Below are 27,466 nucleotides of genomic sequence, written 5' to 3' on the forward strand. Positions count from 1 at the left end.
ACCGGCCCCAGAAACCCTGCCCCTGACTGCCCCATCCAACTCCCTCCTTTCCTTTGTGACTGCCCCCTCTGACCCCTGCCCCATTCAACGCCCCTGTTCCCTGCCCTCTGACTGCCCCACCCCCTGAACTCCCCTGCCTTCTATCCAACCCCCCTGCCCCGGCTCCCTGCACCCTTACCACGCTGCCCATAGGGCCGGTGGCTGGCAGCACTACTGCTGTGCCACCCAGAGCACCAGGACAGGCAGCCATGCTGCCCAGCTGGAGCCAGCCATGCCATCGCGCAGCACAGAGCACCGGGTCAGGCTGCAGCTCTGCTGCCTGGCAAGAGTTCGCAGCCACACTGCCCAGAACATTAAGCCAGCAGCGCAGTGAGCTGAGGCTGGGGGGAGGGGAAACAACAGTAGAGGGGCCAGGGACGAGCCCCCTGGGTCAGAAGCTCAGGGGCCAGGCAGGAGGATCCCACCGGCCGGATGTGGCCCACGGGCTGTAGTTTGCTCACCTCTGGACTAACTTCTGTTGGTGAGACAGATGAGCTTTCAAGCTACCCAGAGCTCTTCTGGAGGTCTAATGTGTAGAGTAGGTTTAACTTGTATATCTTACCCATCTTTGTCAAATTTGGACCTGTGCTCAAGTTAGGATGCAAGATGTAGTGGAGGTGGGGGAATGGGACTACAGGAAGAATTAACTTTTAAGTAATAAAAGCATAAAGACAGCAGCCCATTGCATTGACTGAACTGAACCTTCCCCCAGCAAGCAGAAGGGGCCGGTGAGCCAGCAGGCAAGCGGCTGAAGAGGGAGGATACTGAATGGCGAAGGACAAAAAGCGTACCATGCTCTTTGGTGGTAATCCTCCTACACAAGAAGAGACTTGGGTGAAGAAGATGGGAGAATCAAGGGTAAATCCTCCCTTTTAGTCCCCATGCACACACAGGTCAGCACAAAGGGTCAGGGCTATTGCAGACAGCTTGCCCCTGCCTGTTGATAGAAGACAGGCCCACTTAAGCCAAAAGCATGTAAAGGGTACAGGGGTAAGCATGCCGTGAAGATCAGTATCTAGGTAGCAAACAGATGTAAGCTCCTCTTGTGTATGCAGAGGGCTCTCAGTCTTGCATTTTCCTTTCAGGGAAGGGAATGTAAATAATATACAGACAGACACTCAGCAAGCAAGGCATTAATGACTTACGGCATTTATACCTTGTGATTAAAGAAAACAGCTTGATGCAGATGCAGCAGAGGAAACTGCAGCCGCCGTTTACTCCAGCAGCATTCTACTGGCAGAGTGAAATGTACAAGCACAGGGAAGTGTAAGGTGGCCGTTTCCCTGAACTGCAATTTTATCTTTCAAGTCACGTAATAAATGCAAGATTCTAAAAAGGGGTGGGGTGAGGGGATACTTTATATACAGTGGGGTGGGGTAACTATTCTGTAGCCAAGTATTATGCACTAGGAAAAAGTAGTGTATGATATTAAGACAATTGCATCTGTTTGCATCCATTACTAGAGGTAATGCTGAAGTGTCTGGTGAGATGAAAGTATCTAAATATTAGATATTCCCATTATGAATAAGACATTAGACAGGTTATAATTACTAGACATTTATTACCCTTCTTGAAGGCAAGTTGCAAGACTCAATTTCAGGTAGCATTTTTTTTTGGAGGACGGGGGATTGGTGTGAAGACACAGCTGACACTCTGGGTCTTAGACTCCATTTCTCACCTTTACCATCACTGCTGGACCTCAAAGCAAGACCTTTCCACTTTCAAAGTCCTGCTGAATACAGCCAGTTTTCCTGTACACAGCTGAGCAAGAGTCAGTGAGAAATTGAGTAAAATGGCAGTCACCGAGCTGCAGCCTGAACCTGGAGAAGGCCCAGAAGATACCTTTTCACAAAAATAAATAAACCTGAATAGAAGAAAAAAAACCCTCTATGATCAGCTGTGAATACAACGTAACATCCACTAATGCAGCCCACAGCACAGCTTACACATCTTCCCTTCACAAATGCGTTTCACGCGCATCCGGAGAGACACACAGGATGAGTAAGACCATCAAGGACACAGTGCTCTCACCTTTAAACAAAGGGAGTGGATGTTCTAAACGGGAGTTCTTGACATTCAAAAACAGTCTCATACCAAGTCCCTGAAAAAGGGAGATGAGTCTCATAGCGGAACGATTGTTCACAAAGGCAGTAGCGATTGATGAAAACAATTACAAGCCAACAAGAAAGGGTCAGCATCAGCAACACTGCACTGGTCACTTTCTTTTCACTGGCGCTGTTATGAGGATGAGCAGCCTGGCGTCCTCACATGCACAATCCCAACGTTTGTGTGAGCTCCCCTCCAGCAGTAGGTGGCAGCTTTGGCTTCTTTGAATCGAATACTTTAAAATATGATGTTTGAAAGACCTATTTGAAAAGAAAGTGAAAGGAGAATATGTTCCTAGGCCAAACACGCTCCACTACTATTAGAACAGCTACTGGGTGGAAAGGGATGTTTATAACAAGTGTCTGGAACCTAAGGAGCATAGGGGGCAAGGTAAACGGTCAATATTGCAACCAGAGAAATTACACATCAGTGATTTAAATATGTTTACATTAATTCCCACATTCTCCAGACACCATAAGATTTTGTTCCCTCCAGTACTTTATTTTAAGGGCCCTACAACGTGAAAAGCAAGAGACCAGCACGGGTGATCGTGGGCAGCAATGGAATAAAGCAGAAAGAGTCTAGTCCCTCTCCACATAGTTTCTAGCATAGCTGCCACTCTATTAACAAACAGGAAGAAGCCCAGGGAAAAGCCACAGGACCAATTTATAGGATTAGAGGGACTGATTTGTGAGGAAAGATTAAAAGAATCCAGTAGCATGGCTAAGAGAAAGCCACATGGCAAGTCTGCAAATATTTGAAGGGTTTAAACCAATTTGAAGGAAAGCGAGGATTTACCTAGGGCAGAACAAATGTGGAGCTGGGAGGTAAGGACTCAGGGCAGGAATGGGAAAGTAAGGTTCAGTGTAAGAAAAAGGCCACTTTCTGACAATGGGAGCGATCAGTCCATGGAACAGCTCCACAAAGGAAAGGGTTGAAGTCTCACTGCTCAAGGCCTTACAATCAGGGAGAGCAAAGAACCAGTACATTTACAGTAGGATTAGCCAGTGGAGATAACAAGTCTTGCCTCTCTGCAGCTTCTCAGATATGTTGTACCATTCAGTCCCTGCACATACAGCTCCTGCTGATAGCAAGAGGCCCTGTGAACGAAGGGCACCTATTGTTCTAAGTGTTTTTCTAATCAGAGTGAGGCACAGCAGAGGGATAACACTAGCCAATATTACTGGGGAGAGGTGAACTTTATGTGCTGAGCACCTTAAGATATAATCCTGCATGGTCATCATCACTTCTCATCTCCCTGTCATCAATGGGGAACCAGGCATTCCTACACCTTACACACAAAGGTTGTAGGTCCTACTTTGCAGACAGTGTAAGCCAGCAGCTGTTATGCTGCAGCAAAGGAGAGCTTTAGCTCTAGCTTCATCAGCCAGATAGACTATTCCGCACCCAGCCTGGCTAGGATATATGGGAAACCCTTTGGAAGAGGTTTCTCCCACTAAGAGTTGATGACGAAGAGCATGAATGAAGATTACTTTAAAAATCTTACTCTATTGCATCTAATGGACAATTGAGAATAATGGATTCCCTGCTGTTTTTTCTTGGGTTACCCAGCTGGAGAAGCTTTTTGGGAATATGCAAACTATCAAGCAGCCTATGAAATTCCACAGTAGAGTAGTTCTAACTAGAACTAGTCAGAAAACCATTTTCCCATTCTGCAAAAATGTAAGCTTTTGAAAATGTTTCCCATTCTGCATCAAGACAAACCAGAGACCTTTGGAAATTTTTTGTAAAAAACTGGGGAGAGAGACCCACCCAAGACTAGCCAATAGCCCAGTGGTTACGGTACTTACCTGTTTCAGAACAGGGACGTGAACCCAGGTTTCCTATTTGCCAGGCAAGTGCCCTAGTCACTGGGCTATTGGCTATTTGGGGGTAGGTTGGTCTCCCTCTCTCTTTTTGATATATTCCCACAATAAGTGTTGGTTTCAACATACTGGCATTTTCCAATAAACAAAAATTCCCAGCTTTACTCCTAACCCCTCCGAATGAGCGCCAGTTGAAGACGTACATCCAGCCACCCAAACCATACATAGTTAGTTGGTTTGTTTTTTTTTAAATATGCACTAGCAACACATGGTGCTACAGAAGATACAAATCAAGACAGATTCCAGTCCAGGAGACACAGAATTGTAAGCTGCTTGCAGTTTAAGATCAGGAGACAGATATGAAGACTTAGGTTAAGAGGGGAAATTTTGTAGGTTCCCCCCGCGTGCAGGCACCAAGAGAAGAATGGGTCTTCAGGAGAGATATGAAAGGGGGCAGCATGAAAGGAGCAAAGACTAAGCTGATGAAGAGAGAGCATTTCAGTGCTGTCAGGTCACTATGAAACCAGCCTGTTTATTAATTTATACAGCATTCTCAGTTTGCAAGACTTTGGAACCCACTTTATTAGCTTTGACACCATCACAAGCTGGCAATTGCTAGAAAGGTTATTTAAGATCTCTGTTAATTTAAAAATTCTAACGCTGATCTACTTGGATGGATTTCCTAGTGTGGCAGCTTGCGTGCCTGTACAAACCCCTGGAGGATGTGGAGCAAGAGGCACTTGTCTAGTCACCACCAGCTGGGTGCCCACTGCTGTACAAGGGTAGGAAGCTGCCCCCAGGTCCTGCTATTGGAGACTCCAGTGATACATCTGATGTATGCAGGCAGCCTTGCCAAGCTTTAAACAGACATCCTAAAACTTAAAGAAACATTACCCAGATTACAGCTATCTTTCACAGCCCAGCAGATGCAGTAATGCTGCATGAGTTGTTCAAGGAGTTCCTTTTCGTCGAGGAATTCGAGTCCCTCTATTCTGTAGGGAAATAGAAATTATGATTTAAAATTTAATCTTCCTTGCACATTTTGACAGGTTTCAGAGTAGCAGCCGTGTTAGTCTGTATTCGCAAAAAGAAAAGGAGTACTTGTGGCACCTTAGAGACTAACAAATTTATTAGAGCATAAGCTTTCGTGAGCTTTCGTGATGCATCCGATGAAGTGAGCTGTAGCTCACGAAAGCTTATGCTCTAATAAATTTGTTAGTCTCTAAGGTGCCACAAGTACTCCTTTTCTTCTTGCACATTTTGTAACACATCTCTTTATTCCACAGAAGTGAGCAGTTTCTGTAGTAAAAATTTTTTTGGGGCATACGAATATGTACAAAAGGGGAAATGGCAACACTCTCAGCCTTTGCTCAGGATAGAACGTACAGCAGTCAGGGATGCCTGATTTCACTGTTTAAAGAGAAATTTTCTGACAGTCCCAAGTATGTTGTGCAATAACTACCAATGTGCATACCTAAGTGTGATTTTCTATATACTACCTTTGTCTTCTCCCCTTCTTTCTAACTGCTGGGATTCAGTGTACCAATGCTAAACCATGCATCTTGATATTATGATAAATATTTTTTATTCATCTCTTTTGCTAAAGTACACATATCAACAGGTTTGTGGAGACGTAATACTATAGGCTGATGAAAGGAGCCTATATCCTGATGAATGATTCTAGGCTACCATTTCAGACTATACTCCCATCAAAGCCACCATATTTACTCACTGCCACTGTCCAGAAAAAGGGGAAGTTTCATTGCTTTGCAGCAGAGTTTTTCAGAATGCCATCATGGCTCCCAATAACCACCTTCCTGTGTGAGCAAGTGACTGGCCACACTCCCAAATCTTATGGATGAGACATGTATAATTATGTATATTACCATAGTGCCTAGAACTCCGAGTCATGGCCCAAGAACCTACTGTGCTAGTGGCTGTATACACACAGAACAAAAATGGTCCCTGCCCCAAACAACTTCCCATCTAATGATTTTCTTCCTCTCTAAATGGCCATCCCTACGCTTTCTATTGATATTTTAGTCTTTACCTTCTATTCTAAAAAACTGTTGAAGTGCTGCTGCTGTGGACAAGGCCAGAGGCAGGTGCATTTCAGTGATGGGTAAGTGATTCCTAGATATACACACCATGTCAGTAAACACTTTAAAAATCATTCAGGATAAAAGATGCTACAGAATAAAAGGCATTCTCCTCATTGAAGGTCAGAGAACTGGGGTAGCTCTTTCACTGGCACCTGGGACAGACAAAAGGAACTGAACAATCATCAATGCTTTTTACCATGGAAGAAATGTTTGACACTTCAGTAACAGATTGAGAAAACCCAACCTGGTCACCCTGACTTGGGCCGCATATGATTTACAATCTCATGGCTTGGGAAATCTCCATATGTGAATGTTTATTTTGATCAAAATAACCGGGTTGGCCAGCTCAAACTGCAGCTGATTACTGACTTCTAAATTGCCTGCAATAAATGATTAAACATTTAGCAAGTTACTTATTTAAAAACTTATCTGTCTCATTCTTTTTCACATTAAGAATGTAAGATATCATTAAACTGATATCTCTGATTGTGGAGATGGCCACATGCCCAGAAAGCTTATTTCATGAATAATCCAATGGTAGCGAATGGTAATGGCTCACTTTGGGAAGGAAAGTGCAGGTGAAAATCTACTTTATAAAAGCAAATTTATAAAATAGGTCACTGCGCCACTCAACAGGGAAATGGCACCCCTGGGTAGGGGCATGGCAGATGTTTAACAGCCAGCAACAATACTATGTAACAGTTTCTGTCAGCTGAAGGAGAGAGAGAACTCTATCAGTTCAAACTGTAGATGGAATGCAAGTGACCAACTGGAGTTTATTGACAACACAAGACACCCTCACTTTATGCTCTGTGGGCTAGACTCTGCCCTTAGACCTGGCCATGAGCAAGGCAAAGTGCGTAAACTGCATCAACCGATTGTGACTTAGACACTCCTCTCCACATTGCAAGGCTTCTCCTGCTTCTTTATTGTGAGGTGCAGCAACGTATTCTTGGCTTATATCGGCAGTATCCATCCTGCCCTGGCTCAGCTACCTTACCCAGCCAGCAGGGGGAGCAGAATAGAGGCTGACCATTCCCCACCACTTGCTTCAGAGAGGGAGGAAGCAGACACAAACCCTTGCTTACTCTACAAGTCTGGATCAAAGATCTGGCTAAGGGGAGTTCTGACTCCCTGGTGTGAGCACATAGCATGAGTCACAAGCTAGCCCTATGTGCTTCTAACTCACCCATCACTGCAGTGGCTTAGGCACCAACAAGGAATGCCAAAGGAACTTTCATTCCTGTACTTAGCATTCCTACAGGTCTCTGTGCTTGGAGCTATTTTACATCTCCTCCAAAGACAGCACCAACTGTAGTAGCAGTGCCCCGTCGTCATGCCGAGGAAGAGGGGAGGAGGGTAAATTTTTAGATCCAGGGTACTGCCAAGAGCAGTATGAGCGAAGTCTCACTTGCAAGTAAGACTTAGGGCTTAGCTACACTTACATTTTATAGCACTCCAACTTGCTGGCTATGGGGTGTGAAAAATCACCCCCCTGAGAGCAGCAAGTCAAAGCGCTTCAAAGTGCTAGCGTAAACAGGCTCCAAGAGCTGGGAGCTAATCCCGTGGAGGTGGATTACCAGGAAAGCTCTCTCCCAGTGCTCGCACAAGACCACACTTGCACTTCAAAGCGCTGCCATGAGAGTGCTCCCCCGACAGCACTTTGAAGTCCAGTGTAGCCATACCCATAGATAAACCTCACTTAGCTCAAGAGATAGAAGGAGATCTCAGGAAGGTGGTGCTATGTATTACAGATACCAAACAAGTGATTGAGATGAGCTATTGTGGAAACATCATTTACAAGGAGAACTCTGCCTACAAGCAAGCAGTTAGCAGTACCTTTTGACATCAGCCTGTGGCAAGTAGCTGTAGACTTCCATCATATCAATGGCATGTGCAGTTTCCCAGCCATTTAACAGTAATCGCTCCCTCTGTAAAACAAATGGGAAGTAGAGTGCTCACACAACTTGAGAAGGAAAGTGAAGGCAAGGCAAGTGCCTGGTCTTTTCCTTGGCATTTGCTAGGAGTGCTATTTGCAATAGGGCAGGAGCCCTATTCTCTGACATTACAAGTATCTGATGAAAAAATCATTTCTGATTAATGGAAATTAAGATTCCTAATAAGCCTAAAATTGAGGGTAAGATTTTTGCTTTTCTCAAAAAACAAAATAGTCACCTTTTCACTCAGATTCATAGACACTAAGGTCAGAAGGGACCATTCTGATCATCTAGTCCGACCTCCTGCACAGCGCAGGCCACAGAATCTCACCCACCCTCTCCTACAAAAAAACCTCACCTATGTCTGAGCTATTGAAGTCCTCAAATCATGGTTTAAAGACTTCAAGGAGCAGAGAAGCGTCCCTCAAGTCACCCATGCCCCATGCTACAGAGGAAGGCAAAAAACCTCCAGGGCCTCTCCAATCTGCCTTGGAGGAAAATTCCTTCCCGACCCCAAATATGGCAATCAGCTAAACCCTGAGCATATGGGCAAGATTCACCAGCCAGATAGCCAGGAAAGAATTTTCTGTAGTAACTCAGATCCCATCCATCTAATATCCCATCTCAGGGGATTAGTCCTATTTACCCTGAATATTTAAAAATCAATTACTTACCAAAATCATATTATCCCATCATACCATCTCCTCCCTAAACTTGTCGAGTAGAATCTTAAAACCAGATAGATCTTTTGCCCCCACTGCTTCCCTTGGAAGGTTATTCCAAAACTTCACTCCTCTGATGGTTAGAAACCTTCGTCTAATTTCAAGTCTAAACTTCCTGGTGGCCAGTTTATACCCATTTGTTCTTGTGTCCACATTGGTGCTGAGCTTAAATAATTCCTCTCCCTCTCCTGTATTTATCCCTCTGATGTATTTATAGAGAGCAATCATATCTCCCCTCAACCTTCTTTTAGTTAGGCTAAACAAGCCAAGCTCCTTAAGTCTCCTTTCATAAGACAAGTTTTCCATTCCTCGGATCATCCTAGTAGCCCTTCTCTGTACCTGCTCCAGTTTGAATTCATCCTTTTTAAACATGGGAGACCAAAACTGCACACAGTATTCTAGGTGAGGTCTCACCAGTGCCTTGTATAATGGTACTAAAACCTCCTTATCCCTACTGGAAATGCCTCTCCTGATGCATCCCAAAACCGCATTAGCTTTTTTCACAGCCATATCACATTGGCAGCTCATAGTCATCCTATGATCAACCAATACTCCAAGGTCCTTCTCCTCCTCCGTTACTTCTAATTGATGCGTTCCCAACTTATAACTAAAATTCTTGTTATTAATCCCTAAATGCATAACCTTACACTTCTCACTATTAAATTTCATCCTATTACTATTACTCCAGTTTACAAGGTCATCCAGATCCTCCTGTATAATATCCCGATCCTTCTCTGAATTGGCAATACCTCCCAGCTTTGTATCATCTGCAAACTTTATTAGCACACTCCCACTTTTTGTGCCAAGGTCAGTAATAAAAAGATTAAATAAGATTGGTCCCAAAACCGATCCCTGAGGAACTCCACTGGTAACCTCCCTCCAACCTGACAGTTCGCCTTTCAGTAGGACCCGTTGCAGTCTCCCCTTTAACCAATTCCTTATCCACCTTTTGATGTTCATATTGATCCCCATCTTCTCCAATTTAACTAATAATTCCCCATGTGGCACGGTATCAAATGCCTTACTGAAATCTAGGTAAATTAGATCCACTGCATTTCCTTTATCTAAAAAATCTGTTACTTTTTCAAAAAAGGAGATTAGGTTGGTTTGGCACGATCTACCTTTTCTAAAACCATGTTGTATTTTGTCCCATTTACCATTGACTTCAATGTCCTTAACTAATTTCTCCTTCAAAATTTTTTCCAGGACCTTGCATACTACAGATGTCAAACTAACTGGCCTGTAGTTACCTGGATCACTTGTTTTTCCTTTCTTAAAAATAGGAACTATATTAGCAATTCTCCAGTCATTCGGTACTACTCCACTCGCTGGATACAGGAGATGAAAGGTGTCTATGAAATATAGAGGGGTAATTCTTAATTATTATGACGACAGGGAATACAAAGTGTTTTTACTGGCAGAGGCTGGTTAGGATACACACAGCTGCTATCCACTGGTCTGAGTCTTCTTATAACTGCTGTATCTGGAGAAGCTGAAGCTTCCATTAGATTGATAGTTTACTACCAACCAGACTCATTGCTCTGTGTGGGCTGGGCTCACCTGAGAGTCTAAGGATTTGCAGGCTTCCACTCCAGCCAGGCTGCACTGTCTTCTCTGCAAATTCTCAATCATGATCTGCCCAAACCTATCAGCCATGTTCACCTTGGAAAGGAGACAAAGGGTGTCATTTTTCTCTTTGAAAAGGGATTTAGCGACAGTGGAAACGGCTCACTCAGATGAGCTAAAACCCTCCAATTAGTCCCAGAATTTTCACAGAACATGCAGTGCAAACTTTTCACGTGTTCTCCCACCAGCATGCCTCAGTTCTCACTCAGCGTGTCCACAGCCATGTCAAATCCTTGGCCCCTCAATCATGCCAACAAGGAGACCAGTTTAATGTGCGTGGGGATGGTGGTTTTCCTTCTGTGGGTAACTGAGCATTAACAACTGGACTGGAGGCCTGCCAGTGCTGTTCACAGACCAACTAAAACTAACAGAGCCATGGCTTCTGGTTGCTCCCAACTTGATTTAGATTCAGATCAATAACTTACAAGGTGGAAGGTTCATCATCAACCTGAGCTATCCAGGTCCCAAAAAGCAGCTTTTCACTTTCACACAGAAAGGCTCAGTGAAGGCTGATGCAACATTTGCTCCATTATCAAAGGTGCCAAAGGAGTGATGACTATAAAATGTAATAAACTTATATAACAACATCATGCAGTGCCATTTCCTTGAACTGTGCCATCTGCAGCCATCATCTTAGTTTCTTTCCAAAATCTGATTAAACCAGATTTTAAAAGTCTCAGTTGTTTCATTTTGGTACATAATGACACACATCAGACATTCACCAGAACATGCATTTGTAGCTATTTGTTACCTAATATCAGAGATCAGTCCCATAGCCTCCCCTGCATTGGAGGTATTTAAGAACAAGTTAGACCAACACCTGTCAGGGATGGTCCAGGTGCACATACTTCTGCCTCATGCAGGGGGATGGACGAGACGGACCTTGAGACCCTTTCCAGCCCTACCATTTCTGGAATTCTAATCCAAAAGCCAGCTAAATCCTGAATTTGCAGAGTTTGGATTAGAAAAGTCTACAAAATTGTAATCTATCATCATTTTACATGCAAAACTCCCACTGCTCTCAGAGAGTAACATGCAAGTAATGCAGCAGTGAAAAGCTACATCTTTTTCCTTTACCTGCTCATAGTTTATAAACATAGCCGCCTGAAAAGTGTTCGCTGCCCACTTTAGAAGACTTGCGGACTGCTGAGGGGTCATATAAACCAGCACACACTCTGCTATCAGGAGCGTAGGCAATCTTTAAAAAGAGGAGGGAGGGGAGGAGAAAAAAAAAATCAAATTGTTTCTACTATACCTCAATCAAGAATAGTGAGCAAGAGACAAGTGCTTTCACATGCACATGTGAACCAATTAGGGACACACCACATCTCAATGAAACAGTCATTCCTGGAGGACTGAATCGTTTTACCATGCAAAGACTAGGATTGGGTCTCCACCCTTTCTAGGTGATACTAAGAATGCGAGGTTACTTTACAGGAGTTGTAAGCTTTTCTATTCCCGTGGTTTCCTAATCTTCTCCATACCATGACCCCAAGTTACAACAGAAAAAGAGGAACAAGGCCCCTTTCCCATCTAGCCACAATGAAAGGGAGGTTTCACGAGCCCCCAGAACCTGTTCATGACCACTAGGTTCTGTTCTTTACCCTGGCCTGTCCCTTCCCCAGTAGCAAAGCAGATATTGGCAAGAGCTTGTCCCCTCTTCATCCTCCAATTTTGTCTTCATCAGCAAAGGCAAGATGGATACTTCACTTTCACCATCACATCCTGAATCTTAATTCTCCTTTACCATAGGAGGAGCTAGAGGCTGTATATATTCCGTGGAGATGTGGACTTCAATGGATCTTGAAGTCTGTTTCTGAGGAGCACATGCTCCCTGCTCTACTCCTTTCACACAGTAAAAATATCTCTCTGCATGAAATATTTAAGAGGCCAACATTTTAAGGACAGCCACATACAGACCAGTACCAGCAGAAAGGCCTTGACAGTACCAGATCACGTTTTGCTATCTATGATTCAGCTATTGCTTCTCTTTTCCCCTCCATCCACACTGAAAAATGTTAATGTCTACAAGAGTAATTTTGCCTATAAGTAAGAAGTTTGCTTTTTGATACCGTTATCACTAGAAACGAAAGGAATTCCACAAGGAGTTGTGTAGATAAGCTGGGACAGTGCAAAAATCTAAATGACAACTTAATACATCCTGGCTACCCCACCTGCCTTTTCCACAATAGCTATGTTCTCTTTCTATCCCTCTCAGATTTGGAAAGGGCATCGATCACTTTGGAAATGGCATCCATCAAAGCTCTCTGGATTCATGTAAGGAAACTTAAGTGCATAGTTTCTGAGCAACAAAATCCCAGATTCTACCTCCAGGATAGAGCTCTTGATAGATTCTCCCTTTACCCACCTCAGGAAAAAATAAAAGTCTTAGGAAATAGGTTGACCTTAAGAAGAGGCATAGAAAGCAAGCTGCAAGAGTAAAAACCTGGAAGAGTAATTCTGTGTATGTCAGTGTCTTTATTCTATAAAGTAGTGTAGTTGGGTACCAGAATCTCTTGGACAGCACCCTCTAACAGTACACAGATGTAAGAGTATATAGGGAGTTAGTCACTAATCATTAACAAAATGTAAATTGAAACGCAATAAATCCATCTTCTAAAAAAGGCAATTCAGAATGGCAACATTTGGCAATGTGCCAGTGTTCTTATTTTAATCAAGTGAGATTTATAATCCCAGGTATTATAAACGAACTACACACATACTTACAGACCAGGCATAATAGTTGTAATGGATTTTCCTCTAAAAGTTTTGATGTTCTCATGTAGGAAGAGTGTGAATCTTGCAGAACGGGCTGAAGATGAGGAACTACCCTGATTAGGACTTGGAAATATGCAGGCAGTGACTGCAGTAGCAGTCTGCTCTGTGAAGCTGCACTGAATCTGCACAATTCCTTCTGCTCAAAAGGATTCAGAACAAGGTAACCATGGAAATGGCATAATAAAAACTGGAGGCAGTTACCATACTCTCAAAACAGATTTTGTTTTCACCAGTACATTTCCATAGACCTTTGAAACAGATTATCTTACTGTGTATCCACGTTAAATTTCTTTAGTTTTTCATCCAGCTCTGATGAATCTCGAAGATCTGCTGCAAATATAGCATATCGGCTGGAATCTAGGCTGTGAGCATCTGCAATTTTAAGATTAATGGTTAAGTTATTGATAAGAAAAAGGGATATTGCAATTACTGGAGTATTTTTAAACAAAGGAAGACACGAGCAACTTGAGATCCAAAGTTTGACCTGCTGTATATTAAAAAGAAACAAACAGTCTTAAAAGCTCTCTGTAGTAACTGAATACTGTATATGCAGGATATTGATTTACAGATAGCAATGGATTACTATCAGACTGTTCAGCAAACTGAGTCTCTTGCTTCTATCACCACTAATGCAAGTAGATGGCCCTGATTGTTGCCATTGGTTCAGGGTGGGGAGAAGAGAAGGGAAACAAAAGATAAGGATAGCAGGATGTCCCCCAAGGCAAAATAAAGCTTTGCCTGAAGGCTTGATTTATTTTGTAAGACCTCCGAACATTTCCCCATACACTCTGATTTACTAATAAATAATTAAATTTTAATTCCACGTAAGTCAGCAAGGGAACAACCATTATGACGTAATAAGGATTAGCACATTACTGGATGGCAGACAGAGGACAGGAGTTCTGAATGTTTCTGGTTTTAGGTCATAAGAACGGCCATACTGGGTCAGACCAAAGGTCCATCTAACCCAGTGTTCTGTCTTCTGACAGTGGCCAATGCCAGGTGCTTCAGAGGGAATGAACAGAACAATTAATCATCAAGTGATCCATCCCGTCACCCATTCCCAGCTTCAACCATTTTATCTAGTGATTGTGTTAATGATTATGTTAATTTAGTATTCAAAGATTAAGTAAATGAAAGGAGGAGGTATTGTGTAGGGACAGAAATGCTTCATAAAGCTACAAGGATAGCTGAGCTCTCAGGAAACTGCTTTTGACCAATACAAAGAGATAAAGCCATGGTAGTCAGAAAGTTAAGATACACACGGATGTTCCTTTATGCTGGCATTAGACTGACAGTATAAGGAAGCCAGTAGTAACATTATCATTCGTGACTGGTAGCAAAAGGAATTTCATGTCCAGAGTAGCCAACCAATTCAGACTCTCAGTCTCGCCTCCATATGAAGGACTTTACATTTAAACTGAAAATACGGTTTGATGAGACACTTGAAAACTGCCTGGGGGCGAAAGGGCAGAAGTCATATTTTGAAGGACTTTAGGCATAAAGAGATTGTCCAAGCAACTGGTTTATGCCCTACTTTGAACTCAAAAACTGTGATTATACTAAAAAGAAAAAGGAGTACTTGTGACACCTTAGAGACTAACAAATTTAATTTGAGTATAAGCTTTCGTGAGCTACAGCATCCGATGAAGTGAGCTGTAGCTCACTGGAGCTTATGCTCAAATAAATGTGTTAGTCTCTAAGGTGTCACAAGTCCTCCTTTTCTTTTTGCGAATACAGACTAACACGGCTGCTACTCTGAAACCTGTGATTATACTGTAAAAACGCTAGGCCAAAAAGGCACATTCATTTCCCCATCCGAGCACTACTAGTAAAATAAGTAAACAATGGAAAAACCCCAATTGAGATTCAAAATGTCCTTGCAGCATTCAGTCTATATACATTTGCAATAGCTATCACTAGCTTTGGCATGGTTTCATTTGGAAGCCTGAAACACCATTGCAGACAAACATTACTGAAGGTTAATACGAGGCCAGGTGTCAAAAACTAGGTAAAGAGAGTGCAGCCAAGTAAGTGAAGAGACAGGAAGAACAGGGTTTTCCATTTCAGAAAAACTAGTAATTGAGAAGCAATTTATTAAACTCAGTAAGTGCTTCGGACACTGCAACTGGCATAAACCTGCCTAGCTCTCAAGCGACCAGCACTCCAAACTGTCACCAGCAAAATAAAAACAAACAGTTGCTGAACAAAGATACAAACACAGAAAGTTCACTCAAAGTTACAGGAGAAAATGATTCACCATTTTGAGTCAACATTTTATGCACATTTACTCTGTAATAACAGCTCTATTTCCCTCACCCATTCATCTCAATTATTATACTAGGCCCACAAAAGTGGTATTGAAGGGCCAGGTGATCGAAGCAGAATTCCAGATGGCCTAGCAAAAAGCAGGGAAGGAATAATGAGTTACACTGTCCTATCCACACAGGATATAGCAAAATACATCATCATCCAATTAGCAACTAAGTTAAATACAACTTCTGTTTCACACTTCATCAACTTGAATACATTAGTAAATTACGTTTGTTCTTGGCTGTAATAAAAAAATGCAAGGTTTGAGAGGATGTTGTGATGGGCACAGTATCTAGCTTTTAATAGTGGCTGTCTAGGTATCTATAATCTACCAGCAAAGATATCTGAGCTCTCTTAGTGCAAACTAAGGCATAAGTGCATGTACACACGGCATGCAAACTGACGCATTTGTCATATCACTAACATGACATTTTTAAGCAATAGCACCTTTACATATCACAGTAATTCTTACATGCACATGCACAAAACTTGTAAGTGGCACTTGTTAAGGAATCTTGGAGAAATAAAGTATGAGGTTAAGTGAATCTGTTCTGAAAAGTGAGAGTAGACAAAAGAGCATTAGGAAAAGTCTCTGAAAAGCGAGCAAAAGTTTTTAAACCATCTCTCTGAAATTCCTTGTAGGATTTTCCCTATGATCTCTACAAAAATTCTGACTTTGGAAGACATGTGCCATGTAAAATTTAGGAAGAATTAGTTAGGTTTTAGTAAAATTAATAGTGAAGGTATATGATAAAAATCAAGCTAAAACCTTTTTTAAATGGACAGACTAACATCCTTCTGTAATTATATACTGCAAACTTACCCAAGGCAAGGCATGGGGGCTATATTGTGTATATTGCTCTGAGGCCAAAAGTCGAAGTCAGGGTATAAATAGCTGCGTAAAATATCACAAACTGGCATTGCACTTTGCCACCACATGACAATGTTATTATATTACTTAACATCCCATTTAGAGAGCTCCAGATTTACAGTTCTTATCAGTGAAGCAGAACAAGATATGAACACATTTTAACATAACACACAGCTACCTATAGTGCAGCGCAAAAAGCAAAAGCTAACAGCATCTTGGTACTGCAGTCATGTTGTCTTGACTGGTCTGAGTTCTGGGATTTATGAACAGAAAATATAGTCAAGTTAAGTTGATTCCAGTTTTCTTTAGTGCAAGGAACTTCCACTGCTTCTGCTTTCACTATCTGCCTTGCTCCTCCAAAGGTCTCACATCGCAATAACCTTCCCCTTAGGAAGAAGAGCTCACAGTTCCCCCAGAAGTTTGGCAAGCAGACTCCTTCTATCAGCCAAGGAGTGTTGCTTGAGAGGTTTCTCTCCCCATGCTGGGCCAGGGAGCTGCGACCCTGAACTAATCTCCTCCATGGCACATAGTGGAGAGATGGACAAGAACAAAAGGCAATTGAGAAATTGAAGGAATAAAGCGTCCTGTTTCAGGCCCCGCTTGTGAATATTCCAAGTAGGGAAAAGAATGCACTCTTCTCCTCCAAAAGAGAAATGTTTCTTTGGAAAAGGCATTTATTTTCTGTAGATCGCTTTTCAATAGTCCTGCCACATACCATCATTAGAAAGATTGGGACTGGTAACAAAGCACATGGCTCTTTTAGTATCTTGCGCCGGCAACAATAACAGATGAAAGAGTCAGCTGTATGCAACTAGGAAATGAAGCAGTTGGGCTTTCAAGTGAAGAAGTCACGGTCTACAAGATTGAGGGGTTTATTTAAGTTTCTGCCTTTTCACTGGTAGAAATATGCAACTAACTTTGGGCCTTGACCCATCCTGGTCCTTTAGTGGACGACAACAGCTTATGTGCTATTTCCCCCCATTTTCTTTTGAAGAGGACATGTATTGATTTGTGCCTCTATTTGTTCAACTGTGAAACAACTGTAACAGTTGTGTTTCAGTTCCATGCACTCTGGGTAGGATACACATATCCAACTATAGCAAAGCTGCAGAGTAGTTTGTATTAAATCATTTATACCTTTGCAATGTGTATCCTTCCTCTGAAAGTGGGTTTCTTTTACTCAGTTTCCCTCAGTATGTTTACATATGGGGCGATGGCCTGAGGTTTGAATTCTGTATAATCATTTAAGAAAATAAAATAGTCAATACTTTAGCCTTTCTGTTTACTGAAGGATGAGAAAAATGCAGCACTTTCCAGGAGAGACACAATGAATAACTTACTTCCATCAGCAGTGTTACAGATGAAGAATACCACCATCTGAAATACCTACATCACAAATTTTTGTGAATCCATGCACCCAGAACACAAACATCTGAGGGGACCAAGAAAGAGCCCCCTGGATAAAGTATAACAGGACTAAGACTCGAAGAATTTTGTCCCAAACATTGGATAAAACTGAAAGAGTGAACAGACTAAGAATGAAAAATAACCCAGTTCTCTTGCTGTCGTACAATCACAGGACCCTCACCAATGAAAGATTTGCAGATTAGACAGCAAGGATTCAACATCTGAAGATGTCTGCATTTGGTAATGAACAAATCTAGAAATGCATGGGCAAAAAAGCTGCTCCAAAGTCTAGACAGGATACCAGCTAATTAAAGAGCGGGGATCCACACAAGTGGCATGGTAAGACAGTACTCCAAGAAAGTTCTAGATAATGCTGACAAAGTAATGGAAGGTGGAGAACAATCCTCCTAACGTTACCTTAATAAAGCCACCATGTTGATCTGGGACTTCAAGAGAAAACTAACAATGCATTCAAGTGAACAAACAGCCAAGTGTCAATACAGTGGCTCTAATTAGCTGTACAATTCAGCAAGCTATGGAGTTCTTCCCTCAGATATCTATTCTCAGACTGCAACCCCTGCTATCATTTCCTTCCATGAAGGACGAGGAAGAAACATGCTGCCCTGAAACCAAAAAAATTCATCTGGTGGCACTTGTCCTAAGAAAGAACTAGGAACATGTAACCCTTGTGGAATGGAAAGCGGCGAAAGGACAAGAGTCAGGTCAGAGGATATTTTTCATCAACTGAAGTAGCAGATGCCAAAGCATACATCTCAGGAGTGATTTACATACAAGGGGCAACAGCATGGAGTTGACCCAAGAGGAAGAAAGTTATCCAGGAGAAATGCTGGATGTCAATACCAGCAAAGTTAAAGCAAAGACCCCAATAAGAGTCCAAAATCCCTGGAGGGTATTGCTCCATCAGTTTAACTTCTGTGGTACTGACATCCAGCACTTCTCCTGGATTAGGATCCCAGGGACAGTTTGCATTCCCAGAGGTCGGGCATTTCAGCAAGTGCTAATTTAAACCAGGACTCCATAAGAGAGTTCCTCAGTGGGGTAATATTTATATTTTGGTAGCCACCAATTAGAATCAGGGTGCCTAACTTGCTAGGGCTGTACCAACATAGGAGAAAAACAATCCATACTCCAAAGAGTTTACAATCCAACATTTAAAAAAGAGTTTGAACTTTAATTGCTTTGGAAAAATAAATGAAGAATCAGCACATTCAGCAAACTAATTGCCATTGTCTGGCAATCACAGAGAAATGATTTTACAGTCATGCAGTAATGTTATCTAATAGATCTTGATTACAATATGCTGTTTGTTACTTCATGCATACAATTAATTTTACTAGTGCATAGCTAAAACACTTTGATACCATGATAAGAACTATAGATGGATATCACATTAACAGATTTTTCTGAGTAACTTCTCATGCAACATTTCATCTTGTTGCACTCTAATTGGGGCAGACTGCTGACCCAACAAAAAGATCATCTGTATCACAGTAGCCATTTTGGGACTTGGGTTAAAAAGAACCAATAATTTGGATATTTTCATTTCACCACATCAATCATCTCGTAGTGAGAAGAACAAGAGGCAGCTTGTCACCTTCATTGATAAGGGGCACTAGGAATCCATCACGGTCCTTGATAAATTGTTCCAATGGTTAATTATCCTCACTGGTAAAAATATGCATTTTATATCCAATCTGAATGTGTCTAGGTTCACCTTCCCACCATTGAATCTTGTTATGCTTTTCTTTGCTAGATTGAAGAGCCCTTTACCTATACCATGAATTGAAATTTGATGCTTATAGACTGATTAAATTCACCCTTTAACCTTCTCTTTGTTAAGATAAAACATTTAGACTTAAGGAGCTCATCACTGTAAGGCAAGTTTTCCAAATCTTTTAATTATTCTCTCAGCTATTCTCTGAACCCTCTCTAATTCATCAGCATACTCTCAAATTAAAGACCATCTTACATCTGCTTTTGGAGCTGGCAGCAGACCTTGCTACTATTAGTACATGCTGTCCTTTTCAGGGTCCAGTCCTGCAAACACTTACTGAGAATTGTTCTTATTAACAAAGTCAGTAGGACTATCTTCATCACGAAGCACATCATCTGGTAGCACCGTGTGAGAAATGGCCCCCTTCAGCGAGGCTTGCATGGACCTATTTCTACTGAAGCAGATTAACTAGCTTTGGGACAAGTCCACAGCTGTCACTTCTCCCACCCAAGGCCTGAGTACTGCTCACTCAGAGCCCTGGTGATCCAAAAGCAAAGGGCAAAGTTTTGAACTGTGCAACCTACTGCTATGCAAGGACTCACTAGTGAGACAGCCAAGTCAGAGTATGCTTTTTTGATAGACAGGTAATACAGCCCATCATTGAAAAGCAAGTTACCTATACCACTGTGCAAACAGTTGTTTTGGTACAGGTACTAACTAGTTACAGAAGGGGTTTTTTTTTGGTGGGGGTGGGAAGTAGTCCCTTGGGAATGGAACTTCAAAAGCCAGGCTTTGCATGTAAGCTGCAAAAACACATTGACGGGCCCTACCATCTGAGAATGGACTATGCAGACTGACTTCATTGTGCAGTTCAGATGGTAGATACAGATAAAGGACTTGTGCAATTAACGAGATAAAAGAAGAGAGGTAGGGATAACACACAAGATTTTTTTATACAAGCTACTGTCCTCATGATCCCTTATATCCTTACCTTTCCAAGAACCAGAAGCAAGCATAATCAGTAAATAATTACACCGGACCCTCGCTAGAACGCACGTCTATATAGCTTGAATTCCCATATAAAGCGGTCACAGCCATGGATCCCAAATTTAATTACTTTCATTGGAATTCATTTTAACGTGGTCCCCGGGGTAAGGCGTACCACGCATGGATCCCAAACCCTGTGTTCTAGCGAGGGCCCAGTGTACAAAGTAAAGAAAAAAATCCTGGGAGAGATTCCCAAGGCCCTGTGGAGAGAAGACCTTTTTACCGTGAATAGCCTCCCCTCTCTCACGCCTCCCTTCACACAACGCATAAACCATTAAAATCCTGCCCACATACTGAAGTGAAGAGATTAGAGATAAAAAAAAAAAAAAAAAAAAAAAAGACAGCACATTACTGATTTACTTAAGATGACTCACCTATTAGAAACAACTCCCCAGAATGGGATTCCATAATTGGTTTTGACAGGGGAGGTTTTGATCTGTGAGAGAGGGGGGAAAAAAAGTGTCAGTGAGCAGTTAACTGGTTTACATGATGTCATTTTTCATTACATAAAAACATCTCTGCCCTCTACTGGTAACAGACACATCTATGGTTAGATTTACCCTTAGACGTATTTACTAAAGATTGCTTCTATAACTAAAAGATGAACAAGAAACTGCAAACTCCACTAAGAAAAGGAATGTACTGAGCTCTAGGCGCTCTTAAGCCTTGGAACAATCTTTCATGTCATGTATACTTCCTAACTTCCCTATGAGCTTCTATTTACTAATCATAGTTGCTCTTTCTACACCTAAAGCACTCTCCCATGGTAGCCACCCTCATCATAGAAGTCTGAGGATTTTCCATCTCTTTCTAAGATTTTAAAGGGAGGAAAAGAATGCAGAGCTTAGCATCACTAGAGACAACCCTCTTCTGTTCTGCAGTCAGAAGTACAGCCTGCTTTGCTCCAGAAGTTTCTGTATACCATAGAACACTCATTAGTTTGATATAGTAACTGGGTAAGCTAAAGTATAATGTGCATATACAACTACATCTTGGAAGTAAGAGATCTCACTACAGTACCTCTTATTTTTAGGATACCCAAAACTGTGCTATGCTTTACAAGAGTTTTCAAACTTCTTAGGCTGCATACCCCTTTCCAAATAATGTAGTCTACCACAGATCCCCATCTGAGATACATATATTATGATCCTATGATTAGATTTCCAAGTCTTACTAAATAAAATGCATTGTCCACCATTACAGTTTTCTTGCATACTCCCAAGGGTACGTGTACGCCATTTTGAAAACCATGGTTTAATAAGGAGACAGAGCCTGATCTTAGATAACGTACAGTTTAAATAGATTACATATAAAGGAGACATGGGGATAGAGAACTATAACATTTTTCAGTTATATTTTTACCCTATTATCATAATTTTTATTTATTTTTTTTAAAAAGGCACACAACTGGAAATCTAATCAGTTTAACAAAGAGTGAATTTCAATTTGTTTCAAGCACCACACTGGCCATGAATCTTCCTATTCATGGCGGTAGAGTTTAAAAGTAGAAAAATACCTTTTAGTCACATTTTCCTGTCCCTGCTCTATTGTTCATGTGGCTCTTTAACAAGGAAACAGTGACACTGACTATATGCGAAACATTAACTAAATACAAAAAGTAAATAAAAAAAACCTCTAATCTCTTCCAGGTGTTACTTGTAATGATTGTGAGCCAAAAGTGTTCAGAGATGTGTAGTTTTTAAGCTGATAGTGTCTTCAACTGTTTGCTAATGACAGCCCCTTCATATAGGATTTCAACCCTTTCTTACTCACTATATTAAAGCTTTGCTGAGAAACAAAGAGATATGGCAGTTAGTACATGTGATTTGTGATTAGTGAGGTTCTGCTGTATTACAATTTAAAAAAAAAAAAAAAAAAAAAAAACTATATTCAGCTCTGTATAGCTAAACATGAAGCGGCCCCCACCCCCCACACACAAACACTTACTTGATGTTATGTATTTTTCTTGCTACTATCATTGGAAAATCCACTTCAAAATATTTTTTAGGGAGAAGATTTTCATCCTGAAAAAAAAAATCAGAGCAAGAGTCCAACCTTAGCGTATATTCACACTTCATGCAGAGAGAATGGGGGACTTGATTTAGTTTCCCCTGAACAGTTTTGTTTCATGTTATAGTAGAGTTATTGATACCTTAATGCTCTGGGTTTTTTTTTTAAAATAAATGAAATAAAATTAAGAAACAATATATTCACCCAATAGCAAAGAAAAACATTTAAGATATTCAAGTAATCTGGACAAACGGCATGGTTTGGCAACCAACATACTGGAAATTGCAATATACGGTCAGGACATAGTACACAACAGCCAGTTGCAGCAACAGAAATCTTTACCTATGGCCTTCACTCATCATCACTCAGTGCATGCCTCCAAGGAAGGAAAGAGGAACATCGCACAGGGATGCACACTAAGAGCTTGTATTAGTCAACTGCTCACAAATATGTACCTGCTATGTAGCCAACCTGCTGCATCTCTCAAAAATCCATCCAAAGGGTTAGTTTTAGTCCACGTTCTAGAGGACGGTTTTGTGTGCAGTCCACAAGTTGCACTCATGCTGGCAATCTCAAAGAGGATTAGAGCTCTATACTCCCCTATCAGCACGAAGTGGAGAGTCCCACCACACCCAAGTTTAGGCACAAAACCAGGATAGCACAGGAAAGCTTGCACTGTCCCATTGCCTATGCTGTTCTTCTGGGGATAGATATGTACTGCTAGCTGCAGGGCTGTCAATCTTGCACCTTTCTGAACGCTGTATTAACAAAGAGTTGTGTTAACTACCACGGAGAACGCTGACAATTATTCTTAACTGGATCTCTTTTTATACATTGCACCTTCTGGTCACGAAGAACAGAAGGGGGTGTAGCACAAGGATATAATTAAAGGCACCACACAGCTTTGTTAAACCTTGATAACAGTGTTTCAACATGGTTTTCGCATGAGTGCAGGCAGGGCAAAAGCCTCTCAGCACTTGATTTTTTTTTTTTAAATCCAGTTTCTTTGCATGACTATAGCACAATAGTTTAAGGTCCTGCTAAATAAACTTAGTTTTTTTTCTGGATGTCTTCCAGCAATCCATTTACACTGATAGGACCTGATCCTGCAAAATGCTGAATACACTACCTCTTATAAAGATGAGGAATAACTAGAGTTTGCTTTTATATAGAGTCTGACCATAATATTTGTCATTTAGAATCTTTCAAAGAATAATTCAAAGTAGTATTTAGGACACAGAGAGATGGTACCAAGTATCATGTTGCACTTGCTCTCTCTTGATTCTGGATTTAGACCCTTAAATACGAGCAAGGAAATGGAAGTATTATAGATGACACAAGAGCTATAAGGAATGAAAAACTAGGACGTTTCCAAACAGCCACTAGAGGTCACCTTTGTGCCACGCAGGCCTACACGACACTGGATTGACTGGTCAATAATTTCTTTGTTTCATAGGCGAAAATAGGAGAAAGTTTCAGATATGTGCAAACCCTTCCTTTTACTCGTGTCAGGATTCTGAGTTATCATTACCTTTAATCTCCAGAACATGGTATCCATACCGGCACCAAGATTTATGATTTGACAGTTGCATTCTGTCTTCTTTAAAAAAGCCGTAAGTAGCTGACTGACTCCATGGACACGAGCGTAGTATCCTGCAGGAGAAAATGTGTTTAAAAAAAAAAACCCCAGACAACTATAACCATTAGATGTTTGTGGTTTTTTTTAAAAAAAGTTAAGATTACTAACAGAGCTCCACACCTGAGGAACTGGAAATTTCAGTTTAAAAAGAGTTCAGACTGAGTCATCTTCGCAGATTAATTCTGGGAGATGTACAAACTATGCAGCTGCTTTTATTATTCTCACATGGAGAGTATTACAGTACTGCCTTGTGCTTTGAGGTCATGGGTCACATCCCTGGTCTTCGGTTGCTTTGTGTAGTACGTTACAGGTGAAGTGGGACACACATGAAAACACAGTTTCCAATACTAAAGGCAGAATGTGACAGAATATTAGAAAGTAATGTTCCGGGAGTAAGGGTCCAGCGTGTAAACGCTGGGGAGAGCTCGTATCAACTATTACATGCTTCCCACATACATTCTATGATATCCAGTATATGGAAGCTCTATCTACTGTTGTTCAAGAACTCCACATATTCAGAGTATGTTTGCATTGTCTTTGTTTAAGTTCACATGCTAACTTGCCTCTATTAATTTCAGGTGCTTTTCTTTCTTTGGCCTGTCTCACAAAATATTGGATGTAAGGATCCTTCCAGTAGCCGATACTTACAGCAAATCTGACAAGGGCATGGGGTGGGGGAGTGGGAGGGGGAAAAAAAAAAAAAAAAAAAAGAAGAGGAGGATTAGCAAATAGAGCCATCAGGGTTTATTGATGAAGACTTTACTGAGTCAGACAAGCTAAAAAGCTGTCTTGGGACAGTCTTCCAAAGAGGTATCCTTGGATGAGAGACTTAAAATGCCACTGAACACCTGAGAGAGTTCCAACACACACAGATTACATAAAGTAATTCTAACTAGAAAAAGACTGCTGTTACTATTATAACATTTTTAATGCATTTCTCCCCATGTATTTGAAGAACTTCGCAGAAACACAAAGCAAAGTTCAGGTACCCCCTGCAGCATAATTTAAAGAACTTCAGTGCAAAGATTTATTCTGTGAAGCCCACTAGACAGAGCAGCTCTGTTGTGACAAGTATCTGGGGATAGCCATGTGGTGGCACCTTAGAGAACAACAGATTTATTTGAGCAGAAGCCACTGGACTGAACTCCTTATTTTCTGTGTTAAATTCCAAGGATTGCACATCATGTGGATTTTAATTCCACACATCAACCTAACCTCTAATGGGTATGTGGCTTGCATGCACATAAACCAAACTGGAGCTTCTAAGTGCTACCTTTACACTAATAAAAATAATATCTTCCCCCAAAATCTCTTCACAATTAATTCTCAGAACTAAATCGCCAGCATGTTGTCTCCACAACCATGATCATAATGGCATCAATGAGGGCAAAACTAGAGGTACAGCACATTAGACTACAGTAAGAGATTTGTAAGTCACTTGAAAAGACTGTCCAGAGACACCAAACATTACTGAACTGTGTCCAACTTCCATCGCAAGTATGACTCACGTTCTCTTCACCATATGGCTTTATCTATAATCGCTACAAAGTCAGGATGTTTTTTCAAGCCCTGCTCTTAAACATCTGTCCAAAACGTATCAAAGGAAGAAGTGTACTAGGTAAAATTAAAAATAAGCATGCCACCCTGCCCGGCCCTTCCTCCAGGGTGCTGTATTTAACTGTCAATCAACTTTCTATTTAATTGTTTAGAACAGTGGTTTTCAACCGGTGAGAGGTCTGCAGACTACGTCTAAAATTTCCAAAGGGGTACACACCTTCACTGGAAGAAGTGTTTTAGGAGTCCACAAAGGAAAAGAGGTTGAAAACCACTGGTTTATAATGTAACTTACTACATCCCATTTCCTTTGAAAACCAACCGGCCAAAAACAAAAAACAGCTTAAGCTTTCTGGATTCATTCCTCCTCTTCATCCTTTCCCCCTCCCAACAAATCTTGATGAATTTCTTTTTCCCTCTCTCTTCTTTTGCCCCCTACTCTCCCTCTCTCGAGGTATTAATTGAATAGATACATAAATAAAACGGGGGGAGGCGCCTGAAACCCTCCTAAGCCCCCAAGTCACCCGCACCCTGACATCTTCTGTTACTGCAGGGTCCAGCAGTCTCTCCTGCAGCCCATGCAGACCATTGCCGACCCTGCAGGGACCGAAGCCCTTCCGCAGCTCCCCCAATACCTTGCGCGCGGTATTTCCGACGCGCCTTACCCCAAGGCCAGGGGGCCCTCGCCGCATTCCCTGCCCGGCTAGCTCCTCCACGCCCGGAGGGGCGGGAGGCGGGAAGGGGTCTCCCCTACCCAGCTTCTCCACACCCAGGCCCGCCCCCCGCTCTGCCCCTCCGGAGGCCTTGGCTCCGGCCCGGGGGCGCGGCCGCCCACCCCGGTACCGTTTACAGATGGACGCGTCCTCGCAGGTGCCCCTCACCGCCTCGTCCGCCTCCTCGGAGCCGGCAAAGGACGGGATGTCCCGGGCGGCGGTCGCCATGGGGCGGGTCAGCGGGGGGCGGGGAGGCCCAGACCGGGGCATGGAGCTGGGAACTGGCTCGCAAACCTCCGCGAAGACTTCCGCCCCTACAAACAGGCCCCAGTCCACCGGCCCTTCCCGACTCCCATTGGCCAGTGGCTAGCAGCCGCATGACGAAGGGAGCTGCTGTTGGTCAGTTGTACTGCCAACTCAAATTCGATCCAATAGGAACGTGGGAAAGCTAACACGCCCCTCCCATTAAAGGTCAGCGCGCCACAAGGGCTTCTGGGAGTTGTAGTCCTAGCTGCTCGCAAACGTTGACTAATAATACTTAATAAATAGCAGGACTGACCAGCCTCATCCTCCAGAAGCCAGACCACAAGAGAGGAGAAATCAGTTTTCTCTAAGTGCTTACACGTCTGCAAACTTTATGTGATCAGCACTGCCTGTCAGCATTGCAGACCTGATCCCACTAAAGCTTGATGTTGCAAAATCCTTTTTACCTCCCTGGGGCATGGTTCTACTTACAGAGTATACAAGTAAAACTTCGATTGGATTACAAGTGACTTTGTGCAGGGAATCTATCTGCACTTCACATAAATGGGATTTACTTGTTTCCTGCAGGGGGACAGTACAGTCTCTAAATTAAAAAAATTACATACCTGTTCACAATTCACTTGGTATTTGGGATTCAAAGTGGTCCAGTGAATAAGGCACTGGAATGAGAATCAGGAGACCTCGTCTAGGCCAGTATTGCTCCTGACCTGCAGGATAACCTTGAGCAAGCCACTTCCCATTCTGTTTCCCCTTACACCTTTTGTGTTTCGTCTTGTT

At 42.1% G+C, this 27,466-nt stretch overlaps 1 protein-coding gene across 4 annotated transcripts; it reads right to left on the minus strand.

Moving 5' to 3' along the window:
* Nucleotides 1-1,580: 1,580 nt before the first annotated feature.
* Nucleotides 1,581-26,819, minus strand: LCMT1 (leucine carboxyl methyltransferase 1). 4 transcript variants are annotated; one of them, XR_006274793.1, is made up of 12 exons: nt 26,556-26,733; nt 24,722-24,813; nt 24,051-24,172; nt 22,457-22,533; nt 20,884-20,945; nt 13,406-13,508; nt 11,436-11,556; nt 10,293-10,394; nt 7,913-8,004; nt 6,022-6,104; nt 4,866-4,963; nt 1,581-2,405 (listed from the first exon to the last, which is right to left on the minus strand). XR_006274793.1 is itself a non-coding variant. In XM_038419321.2 (11 exons), the coding sequence occupies exons 1-11, from the start codon at nt 26,693-26,695 to the stop codon at nt 2,383-2,385; spliced, it is 1,032 nt and encodes a 343-aa protein (XP_038275249.1). In that variant the 5' UTR covers nt 26,696-26,819; the 3' UTR covers nt 1,581-2,382. The 4 variants fall into 4 exon arrangements, 3 of the variants coding, with proteins under 3 accessions (XP_038275249.1, XP_038275251.2, XP_043349854.1); XM_038419321.2 differs by lacking the exon at nt 6,022-6,104 and having other exon boundaries at nt 26,556-26,819; XM_038419323.2 differs by lacking the exons at nt 6,022-6,104; nt 24,722-24,813 and having other exon boundaries at nt 26,594-26,819.
* Nucleotides 26,820-27,466: the final 647 nt, after the last annotated feature.

This window comes from Dermochelys coriacea, chromosome 10 (genome assembly GCF_009764565.3).
Source record: "Dermochelys coriacea isolate rDerCor1 chromosome 10, rDerCor1.pri.v4, whole genome shotgun sequence".
Lineage (NCBI taxonomy): Eukaryota > Metazoa > Chordata > Testudines > Dermochelyidae > Dermochelys > Dermochelys coriacea.